The sequence below is a fragment of the Phocoena phocoena genome, unplaced genomic scaffold (assembly GCF_963924675.1).
Source record: "Phocoena phocoena unplaced genomic scaffold, mPhoPho1.1 SCAFFOLD_270, whole genome shotgun sequence".
Lineage (NCBI taxonomy): Eukaryota > Metazoa > Chordata > Mammalia > Artiodactyla > Phocoenidae > Phocoena > Phocoena phocoena.
This window is the reverse complement of record NW_027077516.1, coordinates 55,001-73,221: the sequence shown is the minus strand read 5'-3', so window position 1 is coordinate 73,221 and position 18,221 is coordinate 55,001. Positions and strand designations below refer to the sequence as shown.

At 76.0% G+C, this 18,221-nt stretch overlaps 1 protein-coding gene, 11 non-coding genes and 6 pseudogenes across 12 annotated transcripts in view; all 18 read right to left on the bottom strand.

Moving 5' to 3' along the window:
• LOC136143309 (collagen alpha-2(I) chain-like) overlaps positions 1-18,221 on the bottom strand; it is a 47,900-nt gene that overhangs the window by 15,635 nt on the left and 14,044 nt on the right. The window contains exons 5-8 of the mRNA XM_065901427.1: positions 11,954-12,200; positions 6,735-6,944; positions 3,499-3,624; positions 2,456-2,665 (exon numbers count right to left, since the gene is read on the bottom strand). Coding sequence (XP_065757499.1) covers positions 2,456-2,665; positions 3,499-3,624; positions 6,735-6,944; positions 11,954-12,200 — 793 coding nt within the window. The remainder of the gene's footprint in view (positions 1-2,455; positions 2,666-3,498; positions 3,625-6,734; positions 6,945-11,953; positions 12,201-18,221) is intronic.
• Positions 787-905, bottom strand: LOC136143348 (5S ribosomal RNA). Its single transcript, XR_010657960.1, has one exon. It is a non-coding gene; the product is annotated as a 5S ribosomal RNA (ribosomal RNA).
• LOC136143373 (5S ribosomal RNA) lies at positions 1,885-2,005 on the bottom strand (annotated as a pseudogene).
• On the bottom strand, positions 2,930-3,048 carry LOC136143420 (5S ribosomal RNA). The gene has a single exon (XR_010658011.1). It is a non-coding gene; the product is annotated as a 5S ribosomal RNA (ribosomal RNA).
• LOC136143362 (5S ribosomal RNA) lies at positions 4,023-4,143 on the bottom strand (annotated as a pseudogene).
• LOC136143337 (5S ribosomal RNA) lies at positions 5,068-5,186 on the bottom strand. Its single transcript, XR_010657950.1, has one exon. It is a non-coding gene; the product is annotated as a 5S ribosomal RNA (ribosomal RNA).
• LOC136143364 (5S ribosomal RNA) lies at positions 6,164-6,284 on the bottom strand (annotated as a pseudogene).
• LOC136143418 (5S ribosomal RNA) lies at positions 7,209-7,327 on the bottom strand. Its single transcript, XR_010658009.1, has one exon. It is a non-coding gene; the product is annotated as a 5S ribosomal RNA (ribosomal RNA).
• LOC136143380 (5S ribosomal RNA) lies at positions 8,252-8,372 on the bottom strand (annotated as a pseudogene).
• On the bottom strand, positions 9,297-9,415 carry LOC136143417 (5S ribosomal RNA). Its single transcript, XR_010658008.1, has one exon. It is a non-coding gene; the product is annotated as a 5S ribosomal RNA (ribosomal RNA).
• Positions 10,340-10,460, bottom strand: LOC136143371 (5S ribosomal RNA; annotated as a pseudogene).
• Positions 11,385-11,503, bottom strand: LOC136143416 (5S ribosomal RNA). The gene has a single exon (XR_010658007.1). It is a non-coding gene; the product is annotated as a 5S ribosomal RNA (ribosomal RNA).
• Positions 12,488-12,608, bottom strand: LOC136143361 (5S ribosomal RNA; annotated as a pseudogene).
• Positions 13,533-13,652, bottom strand: LOC136143356 (5S ribosomal RNA). Its single transcript, XR_010657968.1, has one exon. It is a non-coding gene; the product is annotated as a 5S ribosomal RNA (ribosomal RNA).
• Positions 14,577-14,695, bottom strand: LOC136143336 (5S ribosomal RNA). The gene has a single exon (XR_010657949.1). It is a non-coding gene; the product is annotated as a 5S ribosomal RNA (ribosomal RNA).
• LOC136143341 (5S ribosomal RNA) lies at positions 15,677-15,795 on the bottom strand. Its single transcript, XR_010657953.1, has one exon. It is a non-coding gene; the product is annotated as a 5S ribosomal RNA (ribosomal RNA).
• On the bottom strand, positions 16,764-16,883 carry LOC136143323 (5S ribosomal RNA). Its single transcript, XR_010657937.1, has one exon. It is a non-coding gene; the product is annotated as a 5S ribosomal RNA (ribosomal RNA).
• Positions 17,808-17,927, bottom strand: LOC136143355 (5S ribosomal RNA). Its single transcript, XR_010657967.1, has one exon. It is a non-coding gene; the product is annotated as a 5S ribosomal RNA (ribosomal RNA).

The following is an 18,221-nucleotide window of genomic DNA, read 5'->3' as shown; positions in this document are numbered from 1 at the left end:
TCGGGCGGTGGCGGAGGGTTTGGCCACCACCTCCCAGCCGAGGGCGGGCGTGACCCAGCAAACCCTTCGGCGCTTGGCGCCCCGCCCATGATCCCGCACGTCGCTCACAGGGACGTGGCCCCGGAGGCTTCGGGGCCCGGGGCCCGCGGTCCCTGGGGCATCGCCCCTGCCCTCCAATGCGGCGCTAGGCGCAGCCCGGCCGCAGCCCGGCCGGCCCTGCTGCCCGACAGCAGCTGGCCCGAAGCCACTGGGAGCTACCATTGCGTCGCCACGGCCCCTCAGCCCCGGCAAGGCCACCCCTTGCCCGCACACCACCCGCCGAGCTCAGGAGCCCGCCCCTGGTGGCCGGCAGGCCCGGGGAAGCGGCCCCGGCCCTCGATCCCGCTCCCGCACCCGGCCGCGGCGACACGGCGGAGGCGGGGCTTCTGCCGGAGGGAGCTGTGGCGGGACACACCGGCGCACAGGTGGCGGCAGCGGGGCTGGGCGCCAGTGGGGGCGGCCAGGTGCAGGTCGAGGGGCTCGCTGGCCGAAAGGACGGCAACCGGGCCCGCGGCGGATTCTGGGTCCGGGCCAGCCACCCCGGGAGCGTCCGGGGTGCGGCTGCCTTCCGGGGCCGCCTTCTGGCCGCCCGGCCGGCCGGGCCGGCGGGGAGCCGCCCCTCCGTCGCACGCGTGCCGTGGTGGGAGGGGCCTGAGGAGGTGGGGCCTGCAGCGGGTCCCGGCGTGGGCGGAGCCGGCGGCCACCGCCAGCGGGCGAGTAAAGGAGAAGGCGGAGCGGGAGGCAAAAAGCCTACAGCACCCGGTATTCCCAGGCGGTCTCCCATCCAAGTACTAACCAGGCCCGACACTGCTCAGCTTCCGAGATCAGACGAGATCGGGCGCGTTTAGGGTGGTATGGCCGTAGACGGGGGCGGGGACCGCGGGCTGCCTCTTGAGGCCCAGTTGCGCTGGCGCTGGCGCCTTAAGGCCAGCCAGCCCGGCGGTCAGCCCGCCCCGGCGGGACCCCGCCGCCCGCCCAGGCAGGGGGAACGGACGTCTCGTGTATCGGGCGGTGGCGGAGGGTTTGGCCACCACCTCCCAGCCGAGGGCGGGCGTGACCCAGCAAACCCTTCGGCGCTTGGCGCCCCGCCCAAGATCCCACACGTCGCTCACAGGGACGTGGCCCCGGAGGCTTCGGGGCCCGGGGCCCGCGGTCCCTGGGGCATCGCCCCTGCCCTCCCATGCGGCGCTAGGCGCAGCCCGGCCGCAGCCCGGGCCGGCCCTGCTGCCCGACAGCAGCTGGCCCGAAGCCACTGGGAGCTACCATTGCGTCGCCACGGCCCCTCAGCCCCGGCAAGGCCACCCCTTGCCCGCACACCACCCGCCGAGTTCAGGAGCCCGCCCCTGGTGGCCGGCAGGCCCGGGGAAGCGGCCCCGGCCCTCGATCCCGCTCCCGCACCCGATCGCGGCGACACGGCGGAGGCGGGGCTTCTGCCGGAGGGAGCTGTGGCGGGACACACCGGCGCACAGGTGGCGGCAGCGGGGCTGGGCGCCAGTGGGGGCGGCCAGGTGCAGGTCGAGGGGCTCGCTGGCCGAAAGGACGGCAACCGGGCCCGCGGCGGATTCTGGGTCCGGGCCAGCCACCCCGGGAGCGTCCGGGGTGCGGCTGCCTTATGGGGCCGCCTTCTGGCCGCCCGGCCGGCCGTGCCGGCGGGGAGCGGCCCCTCCGGCGCACCAGCGCGCGCGCGCACGCACACACACACACACACACACACACACACGCGCGCACGCGCGCCGTGGTGGGAGGGGCCTGAGGAGGTGGGGCCTGCAGCGGGGCCCGGCGGGGGCGGAGCCGGCGGCCACCGCCCAAGGGCGAGTAAAGGAGAAGGCGGAGCGGGAGGCAAAAAGCCTTCGGCACCCGGTATTCCCAGGCAGTCTCCCATCACAAGTACTAACCAGGCCCGGACCCTGCTTAGCTTCTGAGATCAGACGAGATCGGGCGCGTTCAGGGTGGTATGGCCGTAGACGGGGGCGGGGACCGCGGGCTGCCTCTTGAGGCCCAGTTGCGCTGGCACTGGCGCCTTAGGGCCAGCCAGCCGGGCGGTCAGCCCGCCCCGGCGGGACCCCGCCGCCCGCCCAGGCAGGGGGAACGGACGACTCGTGTATCGGGCGGTGGCGGAGGGTTTGTCCACCACCTCCCAGCCGAGGGCGGGCGTGACCCAGCAAACCCTTCGGCGCTTGGCGCCCCGCCCAAGATCCCGCACGTCGCTCACAGGGACGTGGCCCCGGAGGCTTCGGGGCCCGGGGCCCGCGGTCCCTGGGGCATCGCCCCTGCCCGCCCACGCGGCGCTAGGCGCAGCCCGGCCGCAGCCCGGGCCGGCCCTGCTGCCCGACAGCAGCTGGCCCGAAGCCACTGGGAGCCACCATTGCGTCGCCACGGCCCCTCAGCCCCGGCAAGGCCACCCTTGCCCGCACACCACCCGCCGAGCTCAGGAGCCCGACCCTGGTGGCCGGCAGGCCCGGGGAAGCGGCCCCGGCCCTCGTTCCCGCTCCGGCACCCGGCCGCGGCGACACGGCGGAGGCAGGGCTTCTGCCGGAGGGAGCTGTGGCGGGACACACCGGCGCACAGGTGGCGGCAGGGGGGCTGGTCGCCAGTGGGGGCGGCCAGGTGCAGGTCGAGGGGCTCGCTGGCCGAAAGGACGGCAACCGGGCCCGCGGCGGATTCTGGGTCCGGGCCAGCCACCCCGGGAGCGTCCGGGGTGCGGCTGCCTTCCGGGGCCGCCTTCTGGCCGCCCGGCCGGCCGGGCCGGCGGGGAGCGGCCACTCCGGCGCACGCGTGCCGTGGTGGGAGGGGCCTGAGGAGGTGGGGCCTGCAGCGGGGCCCGGCGGGGGCGGAGCCGGCGGCCACCGCCCGCGGGCGAGTAAAGGAGAAGGCGGAGCGGGAGGCAAAAAGCCTACAGCACCCGGTATTCCCAGGCGGTCTCCCATCCAAGTACTAACCAGGCCCGACCCTGCTCAGCTTCCGAGATCAGACGAGATCGGGCGCGTTCAGGGTGGTATGGCCGTAGACCGGGGCGGGGACCGCGGGCTGCCTCTTGAGGCCCAGTTGCGCTGGCGCCGGCGCCTTAGGGCCAGCCAGCCCGGCGGTCAGCCCGCCCCGGCGGGACCCCGCCGCCCGCCCAGGCAGGGGGAACGGACGTCTCGTGTATCGGGCGGTGGCGGAGGGTTTGGCCACCACCTCCCAGCCGAGGGCAGGCGTGACCCAGCAAACCCTTCGGCGCTTGGCGCCCCGCCCAAGATCCCGCACGTCGCTCACAGGGACGTGGCCCCGGAGGCTTCGGGGCCCGGGGCCCGCGGTCCCTGGGGCATCGCCCCTGCCCTCCCATGCGGCGCTAGGCGCAGCCCGGCCGCAGCCCGGGCCGGCCCTGCTGCCAGACAGCAGCTGGCCCGAAGCCACTGGGAGCTACCATTGCATCGCCACGGCCCCTCAGCCCCAGCAAGGCCACCCTTGCCCGCACACCACCCGCCGAGTTCAGGAGCCCGCCCCTGGTGGCCGGCAGGCCCGGGGAAGCGGCCCCGGCCCTCGATCCCGCTCCCGCACCCGATCGCGGCGACACGGTGGAGGCGGGGCTTCTTCCGGAGGGAGCTGTGGCGGGACACACCGGCGCACAGGTGGCGGCAGCGGGGCTGGGCGCCAGTGGGGGCGGCCAGGTGCAGGTCGAGGGGCTCGCTGGCCGAAAGGACGGCAACCGGGCCCGCGGCGGATTCTGGGTTCGGGCCAGCCACCCCGGGAGCGTCCGGGGTGCGGCTGCCTTATGGGGCCGCCTTCTGGCCGCCCGGCCGGCCGTGCCGGCGGGGAGCGGCCCCTCCGGCGCACCCGCGCGCGCGCGCACGCACACACACACACACACACACACACACACGCGCGCGCGCCGTGGTGGGAGGGGCCTGAGGAGGTGGGGCCTGCAGCGGGGCCCGCCGGGTGCGGAGCCGGCGGCCACCGCCCAAGGGCGAGTAAAGGAGAAGGCGGAGCGGGAGGCAAAAAGCCTATGGCACCCGGTATTCCCAGGCGGTCTCCCATCACAAGTACTAACCAGGCCCGGACCCTGCTTAGCTTCTGAGATCAGACGAGATCGGGCGCGTTCAGGGTGGTATGGCCGTAGACGGGGGCGGGGACCGCGGGCTGCCTCTTGAGGCTCAGTTGCGCTGGCGCTGGCGCCTTAGGGCCAGCCAGCCCGGCGGTCAGCCCGCCCCGGCGGGACCCCGCCGCCCGCCCAGGCAGGGGGAACGGACGTCTCGTGTATCGGGCGGTGGCGGAGGGTTTGGCCACCACCTCCCAGCCGAGGGCGGGCGTGACCCAGCAAACCCTTCGGCGCTTGGCGCCCCGCCCAAGATCCCGCACGTCGCTCACAGGGACGTGGCCCCAGAGGCTTCGGGGCCCGGGGCCCGCGGTCCCTGGGGCATCGCCCCTGCCCGCCCACGCGGCGCTAGGCGCAGCCCGGCCGCAGCCCGGGCCGGCCCTGCTGCCCGACAGCAGCTGGCCCGAAGCCACTGGGAGCCACCATTGCGTCGCCACGGCCCCTCAGCCCCGGCAAGGCCACCCTTGCCCGCACACCACCTGCCGAGCTCAGGAGCCCGCCCCTGGTGGCCGGCAGGCCCGGGGAAGCGGCCCCGGCCCTCGATCCCGCTCCCGCACCCGGCCGCGGCGACACGGCGGAGGCGGGGCTTCTGCCGGAGGGAGCTGTGGCGGGACACACCGGCGCACAGGTGGCGGCAGCGGGGCTGGGCGCCAGTGGGGGCGGCCAGGTGCAGGTCGAGGGGCTCGCTGGCCGAAAGGACGGCAACCGGGCCGGCGGCGGATTCTGGGTCCGGGCCAGCCACCCCGGGAGCGTCCGGGGTGCGGCTGCCTTCCGGGGCCGCCTTCTGGCCGCCCGTCCGGCCGGGCCGGCGGGGAGCCGCCCCTCCGTCGCACGCGTGCCGTGGTGGGAGGGGCCTGAGGAGGTGGGGCCTGCAGCGGGGCCCGGCGTGGGCGGAGCCGGCGGCCACCGCCAGCGGGCGAGTAAAGGAGAAGGCGGAGCGGGAGGCAAAAAGCCTACAGCACCCGGTATTCCCAGGCGGTCTCCCATCCAAGTACTAACCAGGCCCGACCCTGCTCAGCTTCCGAGATCAGACGAGATCGGGCGCGTTTAGGGTGGTATGGCCGTAGACGGGGGCGGGGACCGCGGGCTGCCTCTTGAGGCCCAGTTGCGCTGGCGCTGGCGCCTTAAGGCCAGCCAGCCCGGCGGTCAGCCCGCCCCGGCGGGACCCCGCCGCCCGCCCAGGCAGGGGGAACGGACGTCTCGTGTATCGGGCGGTGGCGGAGGGTTTGGCCACCACCTCCCAGCCGAGGGCGGGCGTGACCCAGCAAACCCTTCGGCGCTTGGCGCCCCGCCCAAGATCCCACACGTCGCTCACAGGGACGTGGCCCCGGAGGCTTCGGGGCCCGGGGCCCGCGGTCCCTGGGGCATCGCCCCTGCCCTCCCATGCGGCGCTAGGCGCAGCCCGGCCGCAGCCCGGGCCGGCCCTGCTGCCCGACAGCAGCTGGCCCGAAGCCACTGGGAGCTACCATTGCGTCGCCACGGCCCCTCAGCCCCGGCAAGGCCACCCCTTGCCCGCACACCACCCGCCGAGTTCAGGAGCCCGCCCCTGGTGGCCGGCAGGCCCGGGGAAGCGGCCCCGGCCCTCGATCCCGCTCCCGCACCCGATCGCGGCGACACGGCGGAGGCGGGGCTTCTGCCGGAGGGAGCTGTGGCGGGACACACCGGCGCACAGGTGGCGGCAGCGGGGCTGGGCGCCAGTGGGGGCGGCCAGGTGCAGGTCGAGGGGCTCGCTGGCCGAAAGGACGGCAACCGGGCCCGCGGCGGATTCTGGGTCCGGGCCAGCCACCCCGGGAGCGTCCGGGGTGCGGCTGCCTTATGGGGCCGCCTTCTGGCCGCCCGGCCGGCCGTGCCAGCGGGGAGCGGCCCCTCCGGCGCACCCGCGCGCGCGCGCACGCACACACACACACACACACACACACACGCGCGCGCGCGCGCCGTGGTGGGAGGGGCCTGAGGAGGTGGGGCCTGCAGCGGGGCCCGGCGGGGGCGGAGCCGGCGGCCACCGCCCAAGGGCGAGTAAAGGAGAAGGCGGAGCGGGAGGCAAAAAGCCTTCGGCACCCGGTATTCCCAGGCGGTCTCCCATCACAAGTACTAACCAGGCCCGGACCCTGCTTAGCTTCTGAGATCAGACGAGATCGGGCGCGTTCAGGGTGGTATGGCCGTAGACGGGGGCGGGGACCGCGGGCTGCCTCTTGAGGCCCAGTTGCGCTGGCGCTGGCGCCTTAGGGCCAGCCAGCCCGGCGGTCAGCCCGCCCCGGCGGGACCCCGCCGCCCGCCCAGGCAGGGGGAACGGACGACTCGTGTATCGGGCGGTGGCGGAGGGTTTGGCCACCACCTCCCAGCCGAGGGCGGGCGTGACCCAGCAAACCCTTCGGCGCTTGGCGCCCCGCCCAAGATCCCGCACGTCGCTCACAGGGACGTGGCCCCGGAGGCTTCGGGGCCCGGGGCCCGCGGTCCCTGGGGCATCGCCCCTGCCCGCCCACGCGGCGCTAGGCGCAGCCCGGCCGCAGCCCGGGCCGGCCCTGCTGCCCGACAGCAGCTGGCCCGAAGCCACTGGGAGCCACCATTGCGTCGCCACGGCCCCTCAGCCCCGGCAAGGCCACCCTTGCCCGCACACCACCCGCCGAGCTCAGGAGCCCGACCCTGGTGGCCGGCAGGCCCGGGGAAGCGGCCCCGGCCCTCGTTCCCGCTCCGGCACCCGGCCGCGGCGACACGGCGGAGGCAGGGCTTCTGCCGGAGGGAGCTGTGGCGGGACACACCGGCGCACAGGTGGCGGCAGGGGGGCTGGTCGCCAGTGGGGGCGGCCAGGTGCAGGTCGAGGGGCTCGCTGGCCGAAAGGACGGCAACCGGGCCCGCGGCGGATTCTGGGTCCGGGCCAGCCACCCCGGGAGCGTCCGGGGTGCGGCTGCCTTCCGGGGCCGCCTTCTGGCCGCCCGGCCGGCCGGGCCGGCGGGGAGCGGCCCCTCCGGCGCACGCGTGCCGTGGTGGGAGGGGCCTGAGGAGGTGGGGCCTGCAGCGGGGCCCGGCGGGGGCGGAGCCGGCGGCCACCGCCCGCGGGCGAGTAAAGGAGAAGGCGGAGCGGGAGGCAAAAAGCCTACAGCACCCGGTATTCCCAGGCGGTCTCCCATCCAAGTACTAACCAGGCCCGACCCTGCTCAGCTTCCGAGATCAGACGAGATCGGGCGCGTTCAGGGTGGTATGGCCGTAGACCGGGGCGGGGACCGCGGGCTGCCTCTTGAGGCCCAGTTGCGCTGGCGCTGGCCCCTTAGGGCCAGCCAGCCCGGCGGTCATCCCGCCCCGGCGGGACCCCGCCGCCCGCCCAGGCAGGGGGAACGGACGTCTCGTGTATCGGGCGGTGGCGGAGGGTTTGGCCACCACCTCCCAGCCGAGGGCGGGCGTGACCCAGCAAACCCTTCGGCGCTTGGCTCCCCGCCCAAGATCCCGCACATCGCTCACAGGGACGTGGCCCCGGAGGCTTCGGGGCCCGGGGCCCGCGGTCCCTGGGGCATCGCCCCTGCCCGCCCACGCGGCGCTAGGCGCAGCCCGGCCGCAGCCCGGGCCGGCCCTGCTGCCCGACAGCAGCTGGCCCGAAGCCACTGGGAGCCACCATTGCGTCGCCACGGCCCCTCAGCCCCGGCAAGACCACCTTTGCCCGCACACCACCCACCGAGCTCAGGAGCCCGCCCCTGGTGGCTGGCAGGCCCGGGGAAGCGGCCCCGGCCCTCGATCCCGCTCCCGCACCCGGCCGCGGCGACACGGCGGAGGCGGGGCTTCTGCCGGAGGGAGCTGTGGCGGGACACACCGGCGCACAGGTGGCGGCAGGGGGGCTGGTCGCCAGTGGGGGCGGCCAGGTGCAGGTCGAGGGGCTCGCTGGCCGAAAGGACGGCAACCGGGCCCGCGGCGGATTCTGGGTCCGGACCAGCCACCCCGGGAGCGTCCGGGGTGCGGCTGCCTTCCGGGGCCGCCTTCTGGCCGCCTGGCCGGCCGGGCCGGCGGGGAGCGGCCCCTCCGGCGCACGCGTGCCATGGTGGGAGGGGCCTGAGGAGGTGGGGCCTGCAGCGGGGCCCGGCGGGGGCGGAGCCGGCGGCCACCGCCCAAGGGCGAGTAAAGGAGAAGGCGGAGCGGGAGGCAAAAAGTCTATGGCACCCGGTATTCCCAGGCGGTCTCCCCTCACAAGTACTAACCAGGCCCGGACCCTGCTTAGCTTCTGATATCAGACGAGATCGGGCGCGTTCAGGGTGGTATGGCCGTAGACCGGGGCGGGGACCGCGGGCTGCCTCTTGAGGCCCAGTTGCGCTGGCGCTGGCGCCTTAGGGCCAGCCAGCCCGGCGGTCAGCCCGCCCCGGCGGGACCCCGCCGCCCGCCCAGGCAGGGGGAACGGACGTCTCGTGTATCGGGCGGTGGCGGAGGGTTTGTCCACCACCTCCCAGCCGAGGGCGGGCGTGACCCAGCAAACCCTTCGGCGCTTGGCGCCCCGCCCAAGATCCCACACGTCGCTCACAGGGACGTGGCCCCGGAGGCTTCGGGGTCCGGGGCCCGCGGTCCCTGGGGCATCGCCCCTGCCCGCCCACGCGGCGCTAGGCGCAGCCCGGCCGCAGCCCGGGCCGGCCCTGCTGCCCGACAGCAGCTGGCCCGAAGCCACTGGGAGCCACCATTGTGTCGCCACGGCCCCTCAGCCCCGGCAAGGCCACCCTTGCCCGCACACCACCCGCCGAGCTCAGGAGCCCGCCCCTGGGGGCCGGCAGGCCCGGGGTAGCGGCCCCGGCCCTCGATCCCGCTCCGGCACCCGGCCGCGGCGACACGGCGGAGGCGGGGCTTCTGCCGGAGGGAGCTGTGGCGGGACACACCGGCGCACAGGTGGCGGCAGGGGGGCTGGTCGCCAGTGGGGGCGGCCAGGTGCAGGTCGAGGGGCTCGCTGGCCGAAAGGACGGCAACCGGGCCCGCGGCGGATTCTGGGTCCGGGCCAGCCACCCCGGGAGCGTCCGGGGTGCGGCTGCCTTCCGGGGCCGCCTTCTGGCCGCCCGGCCGGCCGGGCCGGCGGGGAGCGGCCCCTCCGGCGCACGCGTGATGTGGTGGGAGGGGCCTGAGGAGGTGGGGCCTGCAGCGGGGCCCGGCGGGGGCGGAGCCGGTGGCCACCGCCCGCGGGCGAGTAAAGGAGAAGGCGGAGCGGGAGGCAAAAAGCCTACAGCACCCGGTATTCCCAGGCGGTCTCCCATCCAAGTACTAACCAGGCCCGACCCTGCTCAGCTTCCGAGATCAGACGAGATCGGGCGCGTTCAGGGTGGTATGGCCGTAGACCGGGGCGGGGACCGCGGGCTGCCTCTTGAGGCCCAGTTGCGCTGGCGCTGGCCCCTTAGGGCCAGCCAGCCCGGCGGTCAGCCCGCCCCGGCGGGACCCCGCCGCCCGCCCAGGCAGGGGGAACGGACGTCTCGTGTATCGGGCGGTGGCGGAGGGTTTGGCCACCACCTCCCAGCCGAGGGCGGGCGTGACCCAGCAAACCCTTCGGCGCTTGGCGCCCCGCCCAAGATCCCGCACATCGCTCACAGGGACGTGGCCCCGGAGGCTTCGGGGCCCGGGGCCCGCGGTCCCTGGGGCATCGCCCCTGCCCGCCCACGCGGCGCTAGGCGCAGCCCGGCCGCAGCCCGGGCCGGCCCTGCTGCCCGACAGCAGCTGGCCCGAAGCCACTGGGAGCTACCATTGCGTCGCCACGGCCCCTCAGCCCCGGCAAGACCACCTTTGCCCGCACACCACCCGCCGAGCTCAGGAGCCCGCCCCTGGTGGCTGGCAGGCCCGGGGAAGCGGCCCCGGCCCTCGATCCCGCTCCCGCACCCGGCCGCGGCGACACGGCGGAGGCGGGGCTTCTGCCGGAGGGAGCTGTGGCGGGACACACCGGCGCACAGGTGGCGGCAGGGGGGCTGGTCGCCAGTGGGGGCGGCCAGGTGCAGGTCGAGGGGCTCGCTGGCCGAAAGGACGGCAACCGGGCCCGCGGCGGATTCTGGGTCCGGGCCAGCCACCCCGGGAGCGTCCGGGGTGCGGCTGCCTTCCAGGGCCGCCTTCTGGCCGCCTGGCCGGCCGGGCCGGCGGGGAGCGGCCCCTCCGGCGCACGCGTGCCGTGGTGGGAGGGGCCTGAGGAGGTGGGGCCTGCAGCGGGGCCCGGCGGGGGCGGAGCCAGCGGCCACCGCCCGCGGGCGAGTAAAGGAGAAGGCGGAGCGGGAGGCAAAAAGTCTATGGCACCCGGTATTCCCAGGCGGTCTCCCCTCACAAGTACTAACCAGGCCCGGACCCTGCTTAGCTTCTGAGATCAGACGAGATCGGGCGCGTTCAGGGTGGTATGGCCGTAGACCGGGGCGGGGACCGCGGGCTGCCTCTTGAGGCCCAGTTGCGCTGGCGCTGGCGCCTTAGGGCCAGCCAGCCCGGGGGTCAGCCCGCCCCGGCGGGACCCCGCCGCCCGCCCAGGCAGGGGGAACGGACGTCTCGTGTATCGGGCGGTGGCGGAGGGTTTGGCCACCACCTCCCAGCCGAGGGCGGGCGTGACCCAGCAAACCCTTCGGCGCTTGGCGCCCCGCCCAAGATCCCGCACGTCGCTCACAGGGACGTGGCCCCGGAGGCTTCGGGGCCCGGGGCCCGCGGTCCCTGGGGCATCGCCCCTGCCCGCCCACGAGGCGCTAGGCGCAGCCCGGCCGCAGCCCGGGCCGGCCCTGCTGCCCGACAGCAGCTGGCCCGAAGCCACTGGGAGCCACCATTGCGTCGCCACGGCCCCTCAGCCCCGGCAAGGCCACCCTTGCCCGCACACCACCCGCCGAGCTCAGGAGCCCGCCCCTGGGGGCCGGCAGGCCCGGGGTAGCGGCCCCGGCCCTCGATCCCGCTCCGGCACCCGGCCGCGGCGACACGGCGGAGGCGGGGCTTCTGCCGGAGGGAGCTGTGGCGGGACACACCGGCGCACAGGTGGCGGCAGGGGGGCTGGTCGCCAGTGGGGGCGGCCAGGTGCAGGTCGAGGGGCTCGCTGGCCGAAAGGACGGCAACCGGGCCCGCGGCGGATTCTGGGTCCGGGCCAGCCACCCCGGGAGCGTCCGGGGTGCGGCTGCCTTCCGGGGCCGCCTTCTGGCCGCCCGGCCGGCCGGGCCGGCGGGGAGCGGCCCCTCCGGCGCACGCGTGCCGTGGTGGGAGGGGCCTGAGGAGGTGGGGCCTGCAGCGGGGCCCGGCGGGGGCGGAGCCGGCGGCCACCGCCCGCGGGCGAGTAAAGGAGAAGGCGGAGCGGGAGGCAAAAAGCCTACAGCACCCGGTATTCCCAGGCGGTCTCCCATCCAAGTACTAACCAGGCCCGACCCTGCTCAGCTTCCGAGATCAGACGAGATCGGGCGCGTTCAGGGTGGTATGGCCGTAGACCGGGGCGGAGACCGCGGGCTGCCTCTTGAGGCCCAGTTGCGCTGGCCCGGCGCCTTAGGGCCAGCCAGCCCGGCGGTCAGCCCGCCCCGGCGGGACCCCGCCGCCCGCCCAGGCAGGGGGAACGGACGTCTCGTGTATCGGGCGGTGGCGGAGGGTTTGGCCACCACCTCCCAGCCGAGGGCAGGCGTGACCCAGCAAACCCTTCGGCGATTGGCGCCCCGCCCAAGATCCCGCACGTCGCTCACAGGGACGTGGCCCCGGAAGCTTCGGGGCCCGGGGCCCGCGGTCCCTGGGGCATCGCCCCTGCCCTCCCATGCGGCGCTAGGCGCAGCCCGGCCGCAGCCCGGGCCGGCCCTGCTGCCCGACAGCAGCTGGCCCGAAGCCACTGGGAGCTACCATTGCATCGCCACGGCCCCTCAGCCCCGGCAAGGCCACCCCTTGCCCGCACACCACCCGCCGAGTTCAGGAGCCCGCCCCTGGTGGCCGGCAGGCCCGGGGAAGCGGCCCTGGCCCTCGATCCCGCTCCCGCACCCGATCGCGGCGACACGGTGGAGGCGGGGCTTCTGCCGGAGGGAGCTGTGGCGGGACACACCGGCGCACAGGTGGCGGCAGCGGGGCAGAGCGCCAGTGGGGGCGGCCAGGTGCAGGTCGAGGGGCTCGCTGGCCGAAAGGACGGCAACCGGGCCCGCGGCGAATTCTGGGTTCGGCCCAGCCACCCCGGGAGCGTCCGGGGTGCGGCTGCCTTATGGGGCCGCCTTCTGGCCGCCCGGCCGGCCGTGCCGGCGGGGAGCGGCCCCTCCGGCGCACCCGCGCGCGCGCGCACGCACACACACACACACACACACACACACACACACACACACGCACGCGCGCCGTGGTGGGAGGGGCCTGAGGAGGTGGGGCCTGCAGCGGGGCCCGCCGGGGGCGGAGCCGGCGGCCACCGCCCAAGGGCGAGTAAAGGAGAAGGCGGAGCGGGAGGCAAAAAGCCTATGGCACCCGGTATTCCCAGGCGGTCTCCCATCACAAGTACTAACCAGGCCCGGACCCTGCTTAGCTTCTGAGATCAGACGAGATCGGGCGCGTTCAGGGTGGTATGGCCGTAGACGGGGGCGGGGACCGCGGGCTGCCTCTTGAGGCCCAGTTGCGCTGGCGCTGGCGCCTTAGGGCCAGCCAGCCCGGCGGTCAGCCCGCCCCGGCGGGACCCCGCCGCCCGCCCAGGCAGGGGGAACGGACGTCTCGTGTATCGGGCGGTGGCGGAGGGTTTGGCCACCACCTCCCAGCCGAGGGCGGGCGTGACCCAGCAAACCCTTCGGCGCTTGGCGCCCCGCCCAACATCCCGCACGTCGCTCACAGGGACGTGGCCCCGGAGGCTTCGGGGCCCGGGGCCCGCGGTCCCTGGGGCATCGCCCCTGCCCGCCCACGCGGCGCTAGGCGCAGCCCGGCCGCAGCCCGGGCCGGCCCTGCTGCCCGACAGCAGCTGGCCCGAAGCCACTGGGAGCCACCATTGCGTCGCCACGGCCCCTCAGCCCCGGCAAGGCCACCCTTGCCCGCACACCACCTGCCGAGCTCAGGAGCCCGCCCCTGGTGGCCGGCAGGCCCGGGGAAGCGGCCCCGGCCCTCGATCCCGCTCCCGCACCCGGCCGCGGCGACACGGCGGAGGCGGGGCTTCTGCCGGAGGGAGCTGTGGCGGGACACACCGGCGCACAGGTGGCGGCAGCGGGGCTGGGCGCCAGTGGGGGCGGCCAGGTGCAGGTCGAGGGGCTCGCTGGCCGAAAGGACGGCAACCGGGCCGGCGGCGGATTCTGGGTCCGGGCCAGCCACCCCGGGAGCGTCCGGGGTGCGGCTGCCTTCCGGGGCCGCCTTCTGGCCGCCCGGCCGGCCGGGCCGGCGGGGAGCGGCCCCTCCGGCGCACGCGCGCCGTGTTGGGTGGGGCCTGAGGAGGTGGGGCCTGCAGCGGGGCCCGGCGGGAGCGGAGCCGGCGGCCACCGCCCGCGGGCGAGTAAAGGAGAAGGCGGAGCGGGAGGCAAAAATCCTACAGCACCCGGTATTCCCAGGCGGTCTCCCATCCAAGTACTAACCAGGCCCAGACCCTGCTCAGCTTCCGAGATCAGAGGAGATCGGGTGCATTCAGGGTGGTATGGCCGTAGACGGGGGCGGGGACCGCGGGCTGCCTCTTGAGGCCCAGTTGCGCTGGCGCTGGCGCCTTAGGGCCAGCCAGCCCGGCGGTCAGCCCGCCCCGGCGGGACCCCGCCGCCCGCCCATGCAGGGGGAACGGACGTCTCGGGTATCGGGCGGTGGCGGAGGGTTTGGCCACCACCTCCCAGCCGAGGGCGGGCGTGACCCAGCAAACCCTTCGGCGCTTGGCGCCCCGCCCAACATCCCGCACGTCGCTCACAGGGACGTGGCCCCGGAGGCTTCGGGGCCCGGGGCCCGCGGTCCCTGGGGCATCGCCCCTGCCCTCCCATGCGGCGCTAGGCGCAGCCCGGCCGCAGCCCGGCCGGCCCTGCTGCCCGACAGCAGCTGGCCCGAAGCCACTGGGAGCTACCATTGCGTCGCCACGGCCCCTCAGCCCCGGCAAGGCCACCCCTTGCCCGCACACCACCCGCCGAGCTCAGGAGCCCGCCCCTGGTGGCCGGCAGGCCCGGGGAAGCGACCCCGGCCCTCGATCCCGCTCCCGCACCCGGCCGCGGCGACACGGCGGAGGCGGGGCTTCTGCCGGAGGGAGCTGTGGCGGGACACACCGGCGCACAGGTGGCGGCAGCGGGGCTGGGCGCCAGTGGGGGCGGCCAGGTGCAGGTCGAGGGGCTCGCTGGCCGAAAGGACGGCAACCGGGCCCGCGGCGGATTCTGGGTCCGGGCCAGCCACCCCGGGAGCGTCCGGGGTGCGGCTGCCTTCCGGGGCCGCCTTCTGGCCGCCCGGCCGGCCGGGCCGGCGTGGAGCCGCCCCTCCGTCGCACGCGTGCCGTGGTGGGAGGGGCCTGAGGAGGTGGGGCCTGCAGCGGGGCCCGGCGTGGGCGGAGCCGGCGGCCACCGCCAGCGGGCGAGTAAAGGAGAAGGCGGAGCGGGAGGCAAAAAGCCTACAGCACCCGGTATTCCCAGGCGGTCTCCCATCCAAGTACTAACCAGGCCCGACCCTGCTCAGCTTCCGAGATCAGACGAGATCGGGCGCGTTTAGGGTGGTATGGCCGTAGACGGGGGCGGGGACCGCGGGCTGCCTCTTGAGGCCCAGTTGCGCTGGCGCTGGCGCCTTAAGGCCAGCCAGCCCGGCGGTCAGCCCGCCCCGGCGGGACCCCGCCGCCCGCCCAGGCAGGGGGAACGGACGTCTCGTGTATCGGGCGGTGGCGGAGGGTTTGGCCACCACCTCCCAGCCGAGGGCGGGCGTGACCCAGCAAACCCTTCGGCGCTTGGCGCCCCGCCCAAGATCCCACACGTCGCTCACAGGGACGTGGCCCCGGAGGCTTCGGGGCCCGGGGCCCGCGGTCCCTGGGGCATCGCCCCTGCCCTCCCATGCGGCGCAAGGCGCAGCCCGGCCGCAGCCCGGGCCGGCCCTGCTGCCCGACAGCAGCTGGCCCGAAGCCACTGGGAGCTACCATTGCGTCGCCACGGCCCCTCAGCCCCGGCAAGGCCACCCCTTGCCCGCACACCACCCGCCGAGTTCAGGAGCCCGCCCCTGGTGGCCGGCAGGCCCGGGGAAGCGGCCCCGGCCCTCGATCCCGCTCCCGCACCCGGCCGCGTCGACACGGCGGAGGCGGGGCTTCTGCCGGAGGGAGCTGTGGCGGGACACACCGGCGCACAGGTGGCGGCAGCGGGGCTGGGCGCCAGTGGGGGCGGCCAGGTGCAGGTCGAGGGGCTCGCTGGCCGAAAGGACGGCAACCGGGCCCGCGGCGGATTCTGGGTCCGGGCCAGCCACCCCGGGAGCGTCCGGGGTGCGGCTGCCTTCTGGGGCCGCCTTCTGGCCGCCCGGCCGGCCGTGCCGGCGGGGAGCGGCCCCTCCGGCGCACCCGCGCGCGCGCGCACGCACACACACACACACACACACACACGCACACATACACGCGCGCGCCGTGGTGGGAGGGGCCTGAGGAGGTGGGGCCTGCAGCGGGGCCCGGCGGGGGCGGAGCCGGCGGCAACCGCCCAAGGGCGAGTAAAGGAGAAGGCGGAGCGGGAGGCAAAAAGCCTACAGCACCCGGTATTCCCAGGTGGTCTCCCATCCAAGTACTAACCAGGCCCGACCCTGCTTAGCTTCCGAGATCAGACGAGATCGGGCGCGTTCAGGGTGGTATGGCCGTAGACGGGGGCGGGGACCGCGGGCTGCCTCTTGAGGCCCAGTTGCGCTGGCGCTGGCGCCTTAAGGCCAGCCAGCCCGGCGGTCAGCCCGCCCCGGCGGGACCCCGCCGCCCGCCCAGGCAGGGGGAACGGACGTCTCGTGTATCGGGCGGTGGCGGAGGGTTTGGCCACCACCTCCCAGCCGAGGGCGGGCGTGACCCAGCAAACCCTTCGGCGCTTGGCGCCCCGCCCAAGATCCCGCACGTCGCTCACAGGGACGTGGCCCCGGAGGCTTCGGGGCCCGGGGCCCGCGGTCCCTGGGGCATCGCCCCTGCCCGCCCACGCGGCGCTAGGCGCAGCCCGGCCGCAGCCCGGGCCGGCCCTGCTGCCCGACAGCAGCTGACCCGAAGCCACTGGGAGCCACCATTGCGTCGCCACGGCCCCTCAGCCCCGGCAAGGCCACCTTTGCCCGCACACCACCCGCCGAGCTCAGGAGCCCGCCCCTGGTGGCCGGCAGGCCCGGGGAAGCGGCCCCGGCCCTCGATCCCGCTCCCGCACCCGGCCGCGGCGACACGGCGGAGGCGGGGCTTCTGCCGGAGGAGGCTGTGGCGGGACACACCGGCGCACAGGTGGCGGCAGCGGGGCTGGGCGCCAGTGGGGGCGGCCAGGTGCAGGTCGAGGGGCTCGCTGGCCGAAAGGACGGCAACCGGGCCCGCGGCGGCTTCTGGGTCCGGGCCAGCCACCCCGGGAGCGTCCGGGGTGCGGCTGCCTTCTGGGGCCGCCTTCTGGCCGCCCGGCCGGCCGTGCCGGCGGGGAGCGGCCCCTCCGGCGCACCCGCGCGCGCGCGCACGCACACACACACACACACACACACGCGCGCGCGCCGTGGTGGGAGGGGCCTGAGGAGGTGGGGCCTGCAGCGGGGCCCGGCGGGGGCGGAGCCGGCGGCCACCGCCCAAGGGCGAGTAAAGGAGAAGGCGGAGCGGGAGGCAAAAAGCCTACAGCACCCGGTATTCCCAGGCGGTCTCCCATCCAAGTACTAACCAGGCCCGACCCTGCTTAGCTTCACGAGTTCAGACGAGATCGGGCGCGTTCAGGGTGGTATGGCCGTAGACGGGGGCGGGGACCGCGGGCTGCCTCTTGAGGCTCAGTTGCGCTGGCGCTGGCGCCTTAAGGCCAGCCAGCCCGGCGGTCAGCCCGCCCCGGCGGGACCCCGCCGCCCGCCCAGGCAGGGGGAACGGACGTCTCGTGTATCGGGCGGTGGCGGAGGGTTTGGCCACCACCTCCCAGCCGAGGGCGGGCGTGACCCAGCAAACCCTTCGGCGCTTGGCGCCCCGCCCAACATCCCGCACGTCGCTCACAGGGACGTGGCCCCGGAGGCTTCGGGGCCCGGGGCCCGCGGTCCCTGGGGCATCGCCCCTGCCCGCCCACGCGGCGCTAGGCGCAGCCCGGCCGCAGCCCGGGCCGGCCCTGCTGCCCGACAGCAGCTGACCCGAAGCCACTGGGAGCCACCATTGCGTCGCCACGGCCCCTCAGCCCCGGCAAGGCCACCTTTGCCCGCACACCACCCGCCGAGCTCAGGAGCCCGTCCCTGGTGGCCGGAAGGCCCGGGGAAGCGGCCCCGGCCCTCGATCCCGCTCCCGCACCCGGCCGCGGCGACACGGCGGAGGCGGGGCTTCTGCCGGAGGGAGCTGTGGCGGGACACACCGGCGCACAGGTGGCGGCAGCGGGGCTGGGCGCCAGTGGGGGCGGCCAGGTGCAGGTCGAGGGGCTCGCTGGCCGAAAGGACGGCAACCGGGCCGGCGGCGGATTCTGGGTCCGGGCCAGCCACCCCGGGAGCGTCCGGGGTGCGGCTGCCTTCCGGGGCCGCCTTCTGGCCGCCCGGCCGGCCGGGCCGGCGGGGAGCGGCCCCTCCGGCGCACGCGCGCCGTGTTGGGTGGGGCCTGAGGAGGTGGGGCCTGCAGCGGGGCCCGGCGGGAGCGGAGCCGGCGGCCACCGCCCGCGGGCGAGTAAAGGAGAAGGCGGAGCGGGAGGCAAAAATCCTACAGCACCCGGTATTCCCAGGCGGTCTCCCATCCAAGTACTAACCAGGCCCAGACCCTGCTCAGCTTCCGAGATCAGAGGAGATCGGGTGCATTCAGGGTGGTATGGCCGTAGACGGGGGCGGGGACCGCGGGCTGCCTCTTGAGGCCCAGTTGCGCTGGCGCTGGCGCCTTAGGGCCAGCCAGCCCGGCGGTCAGCCCGCCCCGGCGGGACCCCGCCGCCCGCCCATGCAGGGGGAACGGACGTCTCGGGTATCGGGCGGTGGCGGAGGGTTTGGCCACCACCTCCCAGCCGAGGGCGGGCGTGACCCAGCAAACCCTTCGGCGCTTGGCGCCCCGCCCAAAATCCCGCACGTCGCTCACAGGGACGTGGCCCCGGAGGCTTCGGGGCCCGGGGCCCGCGGTCCCTGG